The sequence below is a fragment of the Podarcis erhardii genome, assembly GCF_964252035.2.
Source record: "Podarcis erhardii genome assembly, chromosome: 2".
NCBI lineage: Eukaryota > Metazoa > Chordata > Lepidosauria > Squamata > Lacertidae > Podarcis > Podarcis erhardii.
In genome coordinates, this window is record NC_138498.1 from 62025792 (window position 1) to 62040495 (window position 14704).

At 41.0% G+C, this 14704-nt stretch overlaps 1 protein-coding gene across 3 annotated transcripts in view; it reads right to left on the reverse strand.

Moving 5' to 3' along the window:
* Positions 1-2192: 2192 nt before the first annotated feature.
* RASGEF1C (RasGEF domain family member 1C) overlaps positions 2193-14704 on the reverse strand; it is a 93153-nt gene continuing 80641 nt past the window's right edge. For 2 of the 3 annotated variants that reach the window (XM_081851458.1, XM_081851459.1), the window contains exons 11-14: positions 10634-10729; positions 9697-9820; positions 7856-7928; positions 2193-6598 (exon numbers count right to left, since the gene is read on the reverse strand). In XM_081851458.1, the coding sequence (XP_081707584.1) occupies positions 6574-6598; positions 7856-7928; positions 9697-9820; positions 10634-10729 (318 nt within the window). In that variant the 3' untranslated portion in view covers positions 2193-6573. The other variant, XM_081851460.1, reaches the window with a different exon arrangement.

Here is a 14704-nt window from a genome sequence, read left to right on the forward strand (position 1 = left end):
GCAAAATTGGCTCTAGCCATTTGGTTTTCGCCTACCTAGTAGCAATCGTCATGACTTTGTAAGGTTAGGTATTGGGTAAGCTTTATTATGGGAGGGGAGGTTGTTCCTCCGTCTGCCCCTCCACATTAAGGGTATCCCGTTAAAGGGATATGGGGGTGTGGTTCCTGTCCAAAGCCTGGGCGTGGGCTAGGGTCATGCCACAACCCCATCAGTGATCCTGGGGGTGCTCTTAATTTATGTACATCATAGGCTCCCCCTTCCAGTGGTTGACCCTTATGAGACTTCCTGCAGTCGGGCAGGAGTCAGGATATAGTCTTGCTTCACCCAATTGCCTAAGCCACATCTGTAACCAATAAAGTTGTGGTCTTATTCATCCCATTAACCCAATATACTTGTGTTTGTGTATTTATTCCGGAGGGGACTGCGGGGCCCGGGGCCTTGCCACACAATCTCTAGTCTCAAGGACAATGGAGAGTTTGCTACCACTTTCCTGCTGTATTTACTGTAGGTTGCTGTGCAGAGCCCTAGTAACAGTCTGATAGCTGGCAGACACAATAGGGATTACAAAATATCTTATTCCATCCATATTCTGAGCCAAGAAAGTTAAAATATGTTTACTTAAAATAAATTGTGCATATCAATAGTATATGCAAATTTGGCTAGTTTTACATAAGTGTGGTTAACTTTTTGTGAAGTTTTACATCCCCCCCCCCCGGAGTTTTGGTTGCAGAGAAAGAGTGGCGTAAGGGAAGGAAGTTGGCGGGTAAATTAATATGAGATATTGTTCTTAAATAAAATGTATCCCTTTGTTGGGTGCGGAGTAACAAAACAAGGCACAGAAGCTCATTCCATCCTAACCTTACAGCAGGGATGGGGCTTCTAGATGTTGTGGGACTCCAACTCCCAGAATCCCTGACCATTGGTCATGCTGGCTGGGGCTGATGGGAGTTGAAATCCAACAACATCTAGAAGCCAAATATTCCTTATCCCTGCCATAGAGACTCTTGCCATAGAGACACATGCACACTTTCAAATATATTTTTACAACTATTAAAGCTAAACTTGATTAAAACCAAAACACTCCTAGAAGTTAATTTTTTTTTTTTAAGGAATCTAAGCTCTTCACAGATACCTGATGTACAATTCTTAGATTGTTTGCAGTTATGTTCAAGCCAGATAAACTTTAAACAAACAAACTGCTGGATAGATAAGGGCTGTTCTGTAGTGATGTGGAACATCACCACAGGAAACCAATTCAATAAACAGTGAAGAGAAAGCCTTGCTCAGTTTTTCTAATGCTGTGAGCCTTATGTGAATTTTCAGCTGCCTTCAATGTTAAAAAGGTGCTTAACAGCACATTTGAGAAATAAACCACTTATTCAAATATATGGCTTTGTTTTATATCTTCACAATCTATAGTTGCGGTTCAACGTCTGACAATTCTACCTTCCAGTAAGATGCCCTGATATTAAGATCAGCTGGAGTTGCAGAATTCTTTTCAGACAACATACAAAATACTCTTGTATGATTTATTGTTAGGGAATTACCGGTACTACAGTTTTAGGACTATTTGCACTAGTGTGCAAGTGCTTAGGAGCAGAAAGATGAAGAGCTATGCCTTTCAAATATCAAACAAAATGTCGTTGCCTCAGGCAGATGTACAAGCACACCCGTTTTGGATCAGAGCGTACGTCATCTTTCCAGAGTGCTATTATACATGGTTGGGAATTCGGTTTTACTTCCTACAGACATATCTGCTATGGACCACTGAAAACAAATTAGAATTTTCACTTTTAAAACGCAAGATCATCATTCACCACTTCCACATAATGTTAGCCATTATAGTCATAAACAGGCAATTTAAAAGATGCATGTACTTAAGCGAATGGCCATTTAGAGAATGCACATATGGCTCTGATTGTTATTCATGAATACATTCTAGAACTGGTTGGAATCTACGGAGTCTACACAGAAACCATTTTGGGACTGATTTCATACAGAAGGCTGTTAAGCTGAAAAGGACCTCTTTTCATCAGCACATATTCAAATGTTAATAGCAAACTCTTTAGGAATATCAAAACTGGCTCTGGTTTTATCATCCTGGTTATCAGATAGCCTCCCTAAAAACATACCCCCAAAAACAGCCTATTAATTGACCAATAAAGTTCTGTTAAGGTTTTTTTTTGGGGGGGGGTGAGTAATCCAGGACCAACTAGCTTTTTTTTAAAAAAACCTAAGGAGAATGGACTTAGGTTTCAACTTCTTGTTCACCTGTAACATCAGTGCAGCCAAATTGGTCAATGTGTAATGCTGCAACTATAGAGTGCAGATGTAATGCCCGACAAGCAGCCATAACATTTGCTTCATAGAATCATACAACTGGAGTCCACCTGCTAACTTCTTGGCCCATGGAGGAAATCCAAAATCCGATCAGTCCCAACAGACTTCTGTCTGAAGACTTCAATGACTAGGGAGAGGCCACTGCTTTCCTTGGCAACTGATTCCATTGTCAAACTGCTCTTACCATTAAGGAATTTCTCCTAATGCTCAACAAAAATCTGCCATCCTGTAATTTAAGCCTACTTGCTCTAGTCCAGTCTTCTTCTGCCCTCTTCTGTGGGACAGTCTTTAGATATTTGAGGCGTACTATCATGTCCTCCCTCAGCATTCTCTTTTCCTGCCTAAACATACCGCATGGCACTCAATATAGCATTTTTCTCCCTGTGTGTAGTTCTGGAGGTTCTCCTAACCTCCACTGAGCCTCCACTGGAGGGCAGGCAGGGAGAGTGGAGGGAGGGGAGCCCCATCGCACAAGTGGAAGTCCTTGTACAGGGCTTCTGCTGACAGGCTGGCTAGGTGAATCCTGCCCATTCAGTTCCTTCAGTTTTGATCACAGGATTTATTTTCTACACCTTTGACCCTCTGAACCAATTTGAAATGCCCAGAATTGGTCACAGTGTTCCAGATTACGTCTCCCTATTAGTGCATAATAAAATGAAACTTACTTCTATGACTTGGAAACTGTTGGTTGTACACAATGGTGTGCAAACAGACTTCCAAGATCCACCCCCTTTCCCCACAACCCTTCATATACTCCCCTAAATTTACTCCATAACCCTCTGCAGCAGATCTGGAGGGTACACAAGGGGCTGCAAGGGCGACAAGAAGAAAGGGAAACCCCACTGTGCAAGCCAAAGTCAACTTTTGATTTACTGCAGTCCCAAGATTCTTTTCACATGTACTGCTGCCAAACCATGTGTTTCTCGCCTTACACCTTGGCATGATTTCCCTCCCCCCTTCACCCAAGTGGAGGATTTTAGCATTTTTCTTACCTGGATTTCTTTTTGTTAAGGTCGACCCACCTTCCCATTCTATCCAGGTCATTTTGCATTTAAATCCTGTCTTCTGAAGCAATCTCTCCCAGTTTTGTGTCATCTGCAAATTTGATTAGGATAGCATCCACCTATCCTTAGAGGTGGCTAACCTGTGCCCCTTCAGGTGCTGAACTCAAAACTCGATTGCCCATGGTCATAGATGATGGGAGCTGTAGTTTGTCAACATCTGGAGAACAAAAGATTATCCACCCCTGATCTAAATCATTGGTAAAGATGCTAAAGAGTACCGGATCCAGGATGAAGCACCATGGCACTCCACTTTAAAACCCTCCAGTTTGATGAATAACACTGATGAGCACTCTTTGAGTAGTTTTCTAGCCAGCTCTGAATCTGCTTGACAGTATTATCATCTAGCCCACAATTAACCACTTTGCCAATCAAAATATCACGGGGGACTTTGCCAAATGCTTTGTTAAATCACATCCACTGTGTTTCCACAATCCATTGCACTAGTTAGCCAATGAAAAAGAGGAAGATAAGATTAGTTGGGCAGAATTTATTATTGACAAATCAATTCTGGCTTCTGCTAATCACTGCTGATCAAGATGCTTACAGACTGGCTGCTTCACATTCTGTTTGTCAAGGGTATTGCTGAGACCACCCCTCTGGTTCATGCCTGGTAGGGAACTCAATAAGAAATGCAACCAATGATTCCAGCAATACAGTACCCTTTATTAACTTTACTGCAGCATCTTCTCTAGTACCAAAGGCAAACGGACTGGTGTGCGGTTTGCCAGATCCCCCCTTTTGAAGATTAAGACAACCTTTGCCCTTTCTCCAGTCCTACAGCAACTCACCTGTTCTCTAAGGTTTTTCAGAGTCGGGTCTCTTACCTCCAAGCCAGATGCTGAAAACCATTATGGAAAGAGACCTCAATAGATTTAACAGTGGGTCCAAACACTGCAGCTCTCATGCAACAGCCACCCAAAACAACTTCTACATTGTGGCACTCTATGCGAAAAATGTGAACTTTGTTAAAAACAAAAAACCTTACCACATAGTGGTACAGATCACACAAATCAAGCTTGTATATAGACACTTGCCTGGTTGTCTGTGACAAATAAGAATCTGCCAAGGTGACCAGGCAACTCACAAAATATTTCCCCTTCTCTCTTTTTTTGTCCGGTCTCTTTTAGGCTACAAGTAATTCACATAGGGAGGGTAGACAGGCAGGCAAGCATACATTTTTATGAGCTAGTAACTTATTTGTAAAAGACTGGCATCAAGTGTTTTCAAGCCAGCATTAGCTGCCATGATACAAGATGTCACTGTAGAACACAAATAACAAGGGAGTGTATAAACAGGCTTTTCAAGAAGTGATAACACAAGTCCCTGTAGATGCAGTCATTGAGTTGCATTTCAGAGGTTAGGACTGCCTCATTTAAAAGAAAGCACCAGTGTCAGCTTCTGAGCAGCCCCAGAGGAAGTCTCATGTGGGTAAACACTCAGAGCTTGAAATCAACAGTCTAGCTAAGTTACTGTTCAAACACATCCTGGTGTCTAATGCTTGTTCACTAGAGTGTCTGTTTCATCCTTGATTGTTATGCTAAAAGCTTACATGTGGTGGGAAACAGAGGTGGTTCTTGTGGATTGTACCAGCTGCCACTACATGTGAGAAGTAATGTGTGGCAATCAATTGTTCACAGGATACACCCAACTTATATTTTCCTTCCAGCTTTTTTTTTTTTTAAGATGGAAGAATCCTGAAATTTGGCTGCACCATGAATGCATTGATATGCACCTAAAGATGAGTGTCAGTTATCTTTTTTTTTATATATGTAGTGAACACATGTCATTCCAAGACCAAACTTACAACATGTACAGTGTGGTTGTCGACATCTGAACTGGTAATCCTGTTACAAAACCAGCCTCAGTTACTAAGTGAAGGCTTGCACACCTCCCCATAGTTCTATACAGTTAGTGACAAGAGATATGAATTTCACTCCCATCCTATTACTCATATTTAAATTATTAAAAAGAGTTATGTTACATCTGTTTTACATGAAAGTACAATAATTACTTGGCATTTGTATTATGCAGCAGCTTCCTGATCTCTATTGAACAACACAATAGATGGCAAACTGTTCATGGAGAGGGAGAGCAATGACCATATAGAGGAGATTTATAAAATAAGAAACCAACCTTATGAACAGTGTGTAGACAATTCTTTTACCAAAGTGCAACATTTCATGGAGTGAAAAGTGTTCTCTCAAATGCACTGGAAAAAGAGCCCCAACGTCTAGTAATTCCCCCTCTCAAATATTGTTTGCCTTAGACATGAAGACAAAATGAGCAAGCAAAAGGAAAATAACCGTTAGAGCCCTTAACAGATTAATCTTCCATCAATTGTCAATGAGGTAAGGCCCCTTTGAAGACTATTCTCTGAGTCATCAGTCAACAGAACTAGAGAATATGCTACATGCTTTATACAGAGGTAAGTATGACTGAAAGCCATTGACTTCATCAGAACAGCTTAGCAGTTGACTGTAAGGAAATAATAATAATGATATACACCCCAAACATAAGGAGAAATAATGAATGTTCATAGCTCATATGCTTCTGTATTATTATTATTTTTTAAAGGGAAGCGTTTGCATGGATTTTTCCATACTGATGTGGCTTTGTATTAAGTCTTTTATCTCCTGCCATCAGAATATTGTTCACTGAGGCTGAAAGCTGTAGAGGAAAAAACAAGGTTTTCCTCCCCCTTATGTAGCAAGTGGCCAGATTAATGCTGTGTTTAGCATAATACACTTTTGGCAGCTCTTGAAGAGTTATCGTCCAATACACCCTGCTTCAGAGATACACACCCTGTACCTTTCCAGTGAAAATCTTTTGTGTTTGCAGCATCATGGCTCTCCATGCCATTTGCTCTTCCTTCAGAGGCAAGTGTAAACAGCGAGAAGAACTCTGTTCTGGTACAGCCATGAAGAAGCCACCTCCTGGCCTTTTGCTGTTCGAGAGTAGCTAGAAAACATCATTGTGCGTGCAGTAAAAATACACCTCTGAATCCAGTGAACCACAAATAGTCCAAAATGCACACAAAAATAAAGAATAAAATCTCATAAATCCCAAATAGGCATCTTTGGAATCAGTAGTGCAAAGTAGTTTTGCTGATTTTTGTTTGTTTGTTTGTTTGTTTGTTTGTTTGTCCTACTGCAATTATAGATCTTTAGCTTCAAGTCTTTCCTAAGATAGTTGTCCTGCAAAGGAGAAACGTGAGAATAGGTAAAAGAGCAAGAAAGTTAGTGTGACATAGAGTAATTCAGAATACCCATGTTTTCTGTTCTGCACTGAATAGATGACTGGCTATGTCAAATGCCCAAGGGAAGTAACAGGAGCAAAGGAGAAACTCAAATGGTGCAGCTCTTACCTCAGGAGAATCTCCGAAATACCTACACTGCTGGGGCACATATTAAACAAGATGCCTTGCTGACCAAGCAATAGAGGAAACTATCACTCTCCATCTTACCATTTTTCTTAATCACATTTTGATATATTATCAAATGTTTCTAAGACACAAAGACATGCATCTTCCAGCTATTTCCGTCCATGTATTGTGAGGACACATTTAGGAAAGATAAGTGGCCACAAATAGCATTTTCAGTCTTAAAATTTGTCTTACTGTAGCAGTAAAAAGAAAGTAAATAGTGAAGTTTTCTGTATGCTTTCCAACGAAGTCATATTATGAGCATTGCTATGCACTTTTTAAAAAAGGTAATAGTCCCGACCCTTCAATCTAATTCAGCTTGTTCATTCTAGAATCAGTATGTCACAGCAGAGTGGCTCCCATTTAACTAAGTCATCCTCTGAAAGCTAGGCTTCATGTGATGTGCCCTTTTATTCTATTGCCAGGAATGGAAACTAGCACAGCTATCTCTATGGTATAAGCGACACCAGCAACTCCAGCTGCATACTGCAACACAATCACTGCTAACAATTGGGTGGAAGAGAATACCTAAAGGTTCTCAAGTGTTGGAGACTTAGTTCAAAGGTCAATCTGAACCCAAGCAGCCATGATTGTGTTCTGGCCATTAGTGTACTTTTAGGCAAAAGTAAGTATCTTATGGTATTACTGCCTTTGAGCCAAGCTACACACACAAGTGCCTGTCACAGTAGTATGCCCTCCTTGCTCCACTTCTCCAGTATCAGTTGCCCCTTCCCAAAAGGGTTCTCCCATTAAAAGGAGTCATCCATTACATGTGTGTATGTGTATGTGTGTTCACAGAAACAGAATTGTACAGTTGGAAGGGACCACAAGAGTCATCTAGTAGTCCAACCCTCTGCAATGCAGAAATCTTTTGCCTAACTTGGGGCTTGAACCCACAACCCTGAGATTAAAGAGCCTCATGTTCTACTAGCTGAGCTATGTGTGCAAACTCCAGTAGCCACCCTCTCCATGCCCATATCTACCTATTTCCACTTCAGAAGATCATGACCCAACATAAATGAAATAATACCTCAAGGTTTTCCACCTCTCTTTTTCAGTTTGGTTTTCCGGACTTTCGCTTTCATAGGAAGCCAGATACAAACCTAAAAAAAAGGGAAGTTTTAAAAGGCAACATTCCTTATTGAGACGATTAGTAGCCCACAAGGGAGCATTCTAATCAAACAAGGAGGTTTATGTTTCTTAGGTAAGCTGACACTCATCTGCACACTTAGTGGGACTCACATCTGAGTAAGCATGCACAGGATCAAGCAACACATGCTCAAAGTGCTTAAATATCTGTAACCACAGTTTGAACTTAATGGGTGATTGGAGCCAGCATGAATGGAGATACAGATGTGCATCTGGATCTTCATCCCCATACCTATTCAAATGTTAATTGACTGAATTGACCGCAGACAGCTTCTACTAAAGAGGAAAAGATGTGCATCTTCATTCAGACCAACCACTTGTTAGTGCAACCGGTACTGGACCATATCAGTGTATGTATCATCATGGGTGATAACTACACATATAATGTGTAAAAGGTTCTTCTACAACAGGACTGGGGAACTCCAGGTGGTGCTGGACTACAACTCCCAACATCCCTGACCACTGGCCATGCTCACTGGGGCCGATGGGATTTGGGGTCCAACACTATCTAGAAGGTCGCAGCTCTGCTCAAATGAGAAGTAGCATCAACCAAGAGAAATAGTGTGCAAAGCAATCTTAGTTGGGGAAAGAGACTGGCCAAAAGTCTGACATGGAACACAGGAGGAACCAGTCTGGTTAGGAGAGTCAGCTCGGGCTGTGGAGGCTACAGCCAAGAGCCCTTCGAACTTGTGGATTAAATCTGGGCTGCCTGGTTTATTTCTGGACTCTCTGGCAGCCTCAGAAGTCTTTCCAGACCTGCTTTCTCCTTACCAACCTGTGGGCTTCACCTTCCTGGAATCAATACTTAAACAAGTTAGAGTTCCTGTCTTGGACTCTAACAGGAGATCTTCTGAAATGCCTTTGGCTGTTCCAGAAGACTCTGAGCACTGCCAGAGTTACGCTCTTCTTGTTTCCTTTTTATAGAGCTCACTATAATTATTATATAGATGTATGTTAGCTTGGGCAGCTGTTGCTTGTGCAGCTTGGACATAATTTTCCCTTGCTACATTCTAAATTCATGTGTGGCCAGTGAAGTCTCAGCTGTCCTGTTTGATTAATGTGGATGAGTTTTAAAGACTGCTCTTTAAAAATCAAAAAGTTCAGAAGCAATCTAAAAGTCAGTGAAGCCTATGGGCATGTCTAGGCAAAGCTAGCAAATTCAGCCCTTATCTCCGATGCTGATGATAATGGGATACGACTGATTTAACCCATTAGGAGACGGCAGAGAGCAACATGATAGATTGGAGGGGTAGGAAGAGAAGTCAGACAAAAACTCATTTGCAAATGGGTATGATGAAAGAACTGAATTGAAAGGGTTCTCCCCCTTTAAGCACATATTAAGAGGTAACTAGATCTCTGCTGTGAGCTGAGCTCTGCTTTTCCTGCCTACAGCCATCACAAACTCAGAGAGAGATAGACTGGTTGACTTATAGGGAACAGTAACTCTGTCTTTGAATGCTTTCAGCAATGACATTCAGAACTGCCCCTTATAGTATGACTGTCAGGCCTGTTTCTCTGTGAGCACTGCATGCAGATGATTTGCTACTAGCAAGATGCCTTGTCAAAAAGTTATGGAAATAATAAAGGCCCAGATAATCATTCTTATATTGTAGACAATGGATCTGTGCAATGACACATTTTGAAAATCATATTTTATCATTAACTATGGAACAATGCTAGTAGTGAACCACTATAGCATTTGTCAAAAAAGGAATTTCTTACCATCTTCAGTAAAGATGGGCGCAGTATGTAAATAGTGGATGATGTTATCATCTCGCTCAAATGGACATTCTACTTGTTTCCATGTTATAAATTCACCTACTTGCTTAGCCAGTTCCAGGAATTTCTGTAAGGATTGGGGAAGAAAAAGTATTGTCTAGGTAAACGGAATTTGTGTGTCAGTAAAATTTTTTCTGTGGTTTTAACATTCCTCAAAAATGTTAGCTGCTTAATGTGTCTGGTATATTATTTTTAAAAGGTAGGAGCAAGTGGGTTGTTTGTCCAGCACAGCTTTCCTTGTGTTTCTGTAACACATGAAAGGAAATGATGGTGCTTTGGTAACTGCATATGAAAGGCAGTATAGAAATATTTTAAAGAAAAGAGTTATGCAGTTGTAATAAAATCTGCATATCTCAGGTAAGCAATGCACATGTCTCACACAATACACAGGCTACTCTTTTCCTCTGCTGCTATTAAACTGTGTTTTAAATAACAGGCATTTCATGCAACACTTGGAATATAAAATTGCAACAGTTTTGGTGGAACTGAATATGAACCAGAAGTTTAATCCCACCAACTGCTCTACCTTTTAAAACATGTAAAACAAAAAAATTAAAATCTCTGAAGGGGGAGATAACTTTTGAGTAGTTGGGGGGGTTCAGCATGAAAGGGAGTTGGGGGACCCCCCCCCCGCCTGGTGTGTGCATGGTGTTTCTGCATATGAGCTTTTGGACCATGCCATCTGAAACTGAAAACTCTTAAGTAAAAAATGTTTAAAGGATGTATATGAAAAAGTCTGCTGGGAATTGTTTGACTTTGGGGGTAATCAAGGTAATAATTTTTTTTTCATGTATGGTTTTTGTTGCATTCTGGAACGTAAGCACAAGGGCTCAAAGAACCTATCAACCACTTGCTTGACAAAGATGTTTGCTGCACGTACTTCAAAGTTGACATGTCCATTTGGAAGGCGGTTGGCACATCCTTCATTCAAGAAGTAAATATCTTTGATCAGTAGGCTGAAGAAGGGGATCACAATCTGTGAAAAGAATGACCTGACTATTATCTTTCGCAGTTCTGTTCTTTATGCATGAAAGAACTGTTCATTCACAAGAAGAAAAGAGAGATTAACTTTTCAGTGTACAGTACTACTCTAATGACGAAATACTAATACTAGCGAGGCCTAGAGGAGATACAAGAGATAACAACCCACAAAATAGCTGTCATGCTGAAGAGATTTTCTCTGTGAATTGGCAAAACACAATCTATCTAAGCTTTGTGGAATTAAGGTTTCAGTTTATTACCTATTAATATTTCACTAACATCAATATTTAACATCATTTTGTTAACATTAACATTTTAATAAGCAAGGTGATTAACTTTCACCAGTGCACAGACAGTAAAGAGGCAAAGAGCACAATTAAGTTGCATAAACCCTTGATTAAGTGAACATTAACAATTAAACCCCAGTCAAGCCAACATATGGAAAAGTAGATGCTCATGACTTAACATGACAAAGGCTCCGATTTAAAGAATTTTCACAGGAGGGAACAAAAGATATGCCGTGAAGTTGGTATCTGCTGGATGTTTCACACTAAGTTTGATCCTCACTTGGTGTAAATTTCAAAAGTATCAAATGAAGCAACATGGATTTATATTGGGTATCTATCTTGTCTTATACCATGTTTGGTATATACCAAAATATACCATATTTATTTTTTATTCAGATACGGAACTGTGCTTAACTTACCAAGTCTGGGGACTATATGGTTTTCACTATATGGATTTATGTACTTTTGTTTTAAATTGCTTTTATTTTTTTACAGTGAAACAGTGGTCTATAAATACTTTTATATATGAAAATAATACTTGAGTAATAAAAACTTAAAACATTAACATAGCTCAATCATAATCTGTGAAATGCCTGGAAAAAGAGGGAAGGCTTAATTTAGGCACCCAAAAGATGTCAGTATCCATGCCAGGTGGACTCCACTTGAGAAAGTATTCCATAGCATTCTATTCAGATATATAAACACGGACACGACTAAACGACTAAACAGCAACAACACTACATATTCCTCTGCCACTGCCCATATACTTGACTGACTGTAGACAGTTTTGTCTCAGATGCTTTATCAGCCAAGGACAGGGCAAAGGTAGATAAGCAAGTCTGCTAGGTTATTCTGCAGAGCAACAATGGTCTATTCATTTCACTATAACTTGACCTGGAGTGTAGCTCGCAAGGGTCTTATAAGGGCAGCTCCTCTTCACTCATAAAACACTGTGCCAGGTTCCCTGAAGAAGATTTAAACTCACCTAGCTAGTGAATTCCTGTCTCTCCTACAGGAGCTATAGTTTCTATTAAAGTGAGAATGAATAAGTCAGCTGGGCATATCTTTCAAATATATCCCCAGGTCCTTTGGTAAATGAACTGAACTGTAACTTAAGTACACACTAGAGTACTATAGCCTTGAGGAAAGGTAAGACTCTGGAAAAGTGTGGCAGTAAAGTAGTCATTTGGTTTGGCAACCAATGTCCTCAAGTTATTTATGGTACTGGTGCGCCTGAGCAGTATGTGCATCGAAAAAAAGAAAGCGATTGGGAATCTCAAGAGGGAGTTTGCCCTTGCTGAAGCTAAAATATTCAAGAAACAAAAGTAAGTGTATGTTAAAAGGATAACATAGCTGCTCCTCTCCTGTCACTCTCCCCTATCAAAAGCCAATCTTCATATTGAAAAATTAGCCCTAATATGGTTCCACTAGTAAGTGAATTGTAGCAGGATATAATTAGTGCTTCCACAAATTAGTATAATTTGCATGCGGCAATTTGCAACAGATAATGTTCTGATGCCCTAGAGAATAGCCTAACTTAGCATGTTTACTTTGCTTGTGTTTAGTAAACAAAGCTAGCCTGATTTCTTCTTTGCAATTTCTTATTTGCAATAGTCATTCATTGTTACTAATGACCTTAAGACACAGAAAATTGCAGAAAAACAGAGCACTCTGGGGAAAATTCATATCCACATCACTGATGATAATAGGGTCTAAAGTCACGGTGAATGACTGTCTGAAAAAGATCTTGAGGTCATAGTGGATAGATTGTTGAAAATGTTAACCCAGTTTGTGGCTGACAGCTGTGAAAAAGATAAATGCTATGTTAGGAATCATTAGGAAATGGATTGAAGCGAAATCTGCTAATATCATAATGTCATCATGTGCTGCAACCATACTTGGAATACTGTGAGCAGTTCTGATTGCCACATGTCAACAAGAATGCTGCATTTTAACCACTTCACACATTGCTTTTCACATGATTTATCTGTATATGTTGTAAGTTGGATTTCTGATATGTATTTTAACCTATTTTGTATTTTCTGGTGTGTTTGTGTGCATGTGTGTGTAGATGGAAGGTGTGTGAGAGATCATTTTGACGCAGTTGAAATTAGTACACTGTCACAGACTGGGCCAAGGTATTGATGAAAGAGTCATCATTAGGCAAATAATGAGAAGAGCACATAAAGTATCCTCAAGCTCTGACCCTCCTATGAACTGCTACATGAAATGGGTTGGTGCAACTATGCTAGATATACTGTCGGGGCATTAGGGGGCGGGGAGGTGGTCTGCCCCAGATGCCATTCCAAAGGGTGTGTGTGACAAGATGCTGACCCCTGATTGGCGGCACCCCCCGGGGCATGCACCGTTCACGCGTCCCGCCAGGATGCATGCCTCCCTGGGCCGTGCGCCACGCCCCATGGGACGAGCACCGCTCCGGGTACTGGAGCAGGTTGCTTCACCTCTGTATATTGTTGCTCTTAATCTTTACAGCCGTACATACTAAGCCGCTTCTGGCAAACCAGAGCAGCACACAGAAACGCCGTTTACCTTCCCGCTGCAGCGGTACCTATTTATCTACTTGTACTTTGACGTGCTTTCGAACTGCTAGGTGGGCAGGAGCAGGGACCGAGCAACAGGAGCTCACCCTGTCGCGGGGACTTGAACCACCGACCTTCTGATCGGCAAGCCCTAGGCTCTGTGGTTTAACCCACAGAGCCACCCGCGTCCCTTACAATCTGAAGTGTAATTACTGGCAGCTACACAGAGAAAGCCCCCTCACCTTTGCAATCCCCTCAGGGGGCCTGCCTGGTGCCTTCATTAGGTAAAAAAAGTAAAGGTAAAGGACCCCTGGACAGTCAAGTCCAGTCAAAGGCAACTATGGGATGCGGCACTCATCTTGCTTCAGGCCGAGGGAGCCAGATCCCAACTGCAGAGTGATGCCAGCATTACTGAGCTGGTGCACAGCTTCTTTCACCGATCAAAATAGAGCCTTCCAGTGGGTGGGGCTGAGCTGTCCTGGGATCTGCTGGATCCTGAGCCAGAACCGCAGCCATCACATGAAGGCATGGGAGGTGCAGGTTGGTACTGACACCCCGCCCCCCGCACACCTTTTGGCCCAGCTGCCAACTTTGGCAAGGCAGTAAAAAAAAAAAAAAAAGCCCTACTGAGCTGAGAGGTGTGCATAGAGGTAAAGACTGCTCCCCAACCCTATTTATTATATTGTAGTTTTCTTTATTATTTCTAAGTTCCCTCATTACGAGAAGCAAAGCTACAGGGAACCAGGCAGAGGGCCTTCTCGGTAGTGGCACCCGCCTTGTGGAACGCCCTCCCATCAGATGTCAAAGCGATAAATAACTACCTGACATTCAGAAGACATCTTAAGGCAGCCCTGTTCAGGGAAGTTTTTAATCTGTGATATTTTAGTGTATTTCTGGTTTTTATGGAAGCCGCCCAGAGTGGCTGGGGAGACCCAGCCAGATGGGCGGGGTACAAATAATAAATTATTATTATTATTATTATTATTATTATTACCTTTCTAAGTTCAAACCTGCTCTTCAGTGAATATTTCAATCCTGGGGTGTGGTGGGGAATATTATTATAAATAGTAATAAAGATAATATATGTAAAAAATAGTATATGGAAATCATGGAATCCATAAAAACAAGTCCAATAAATCACAT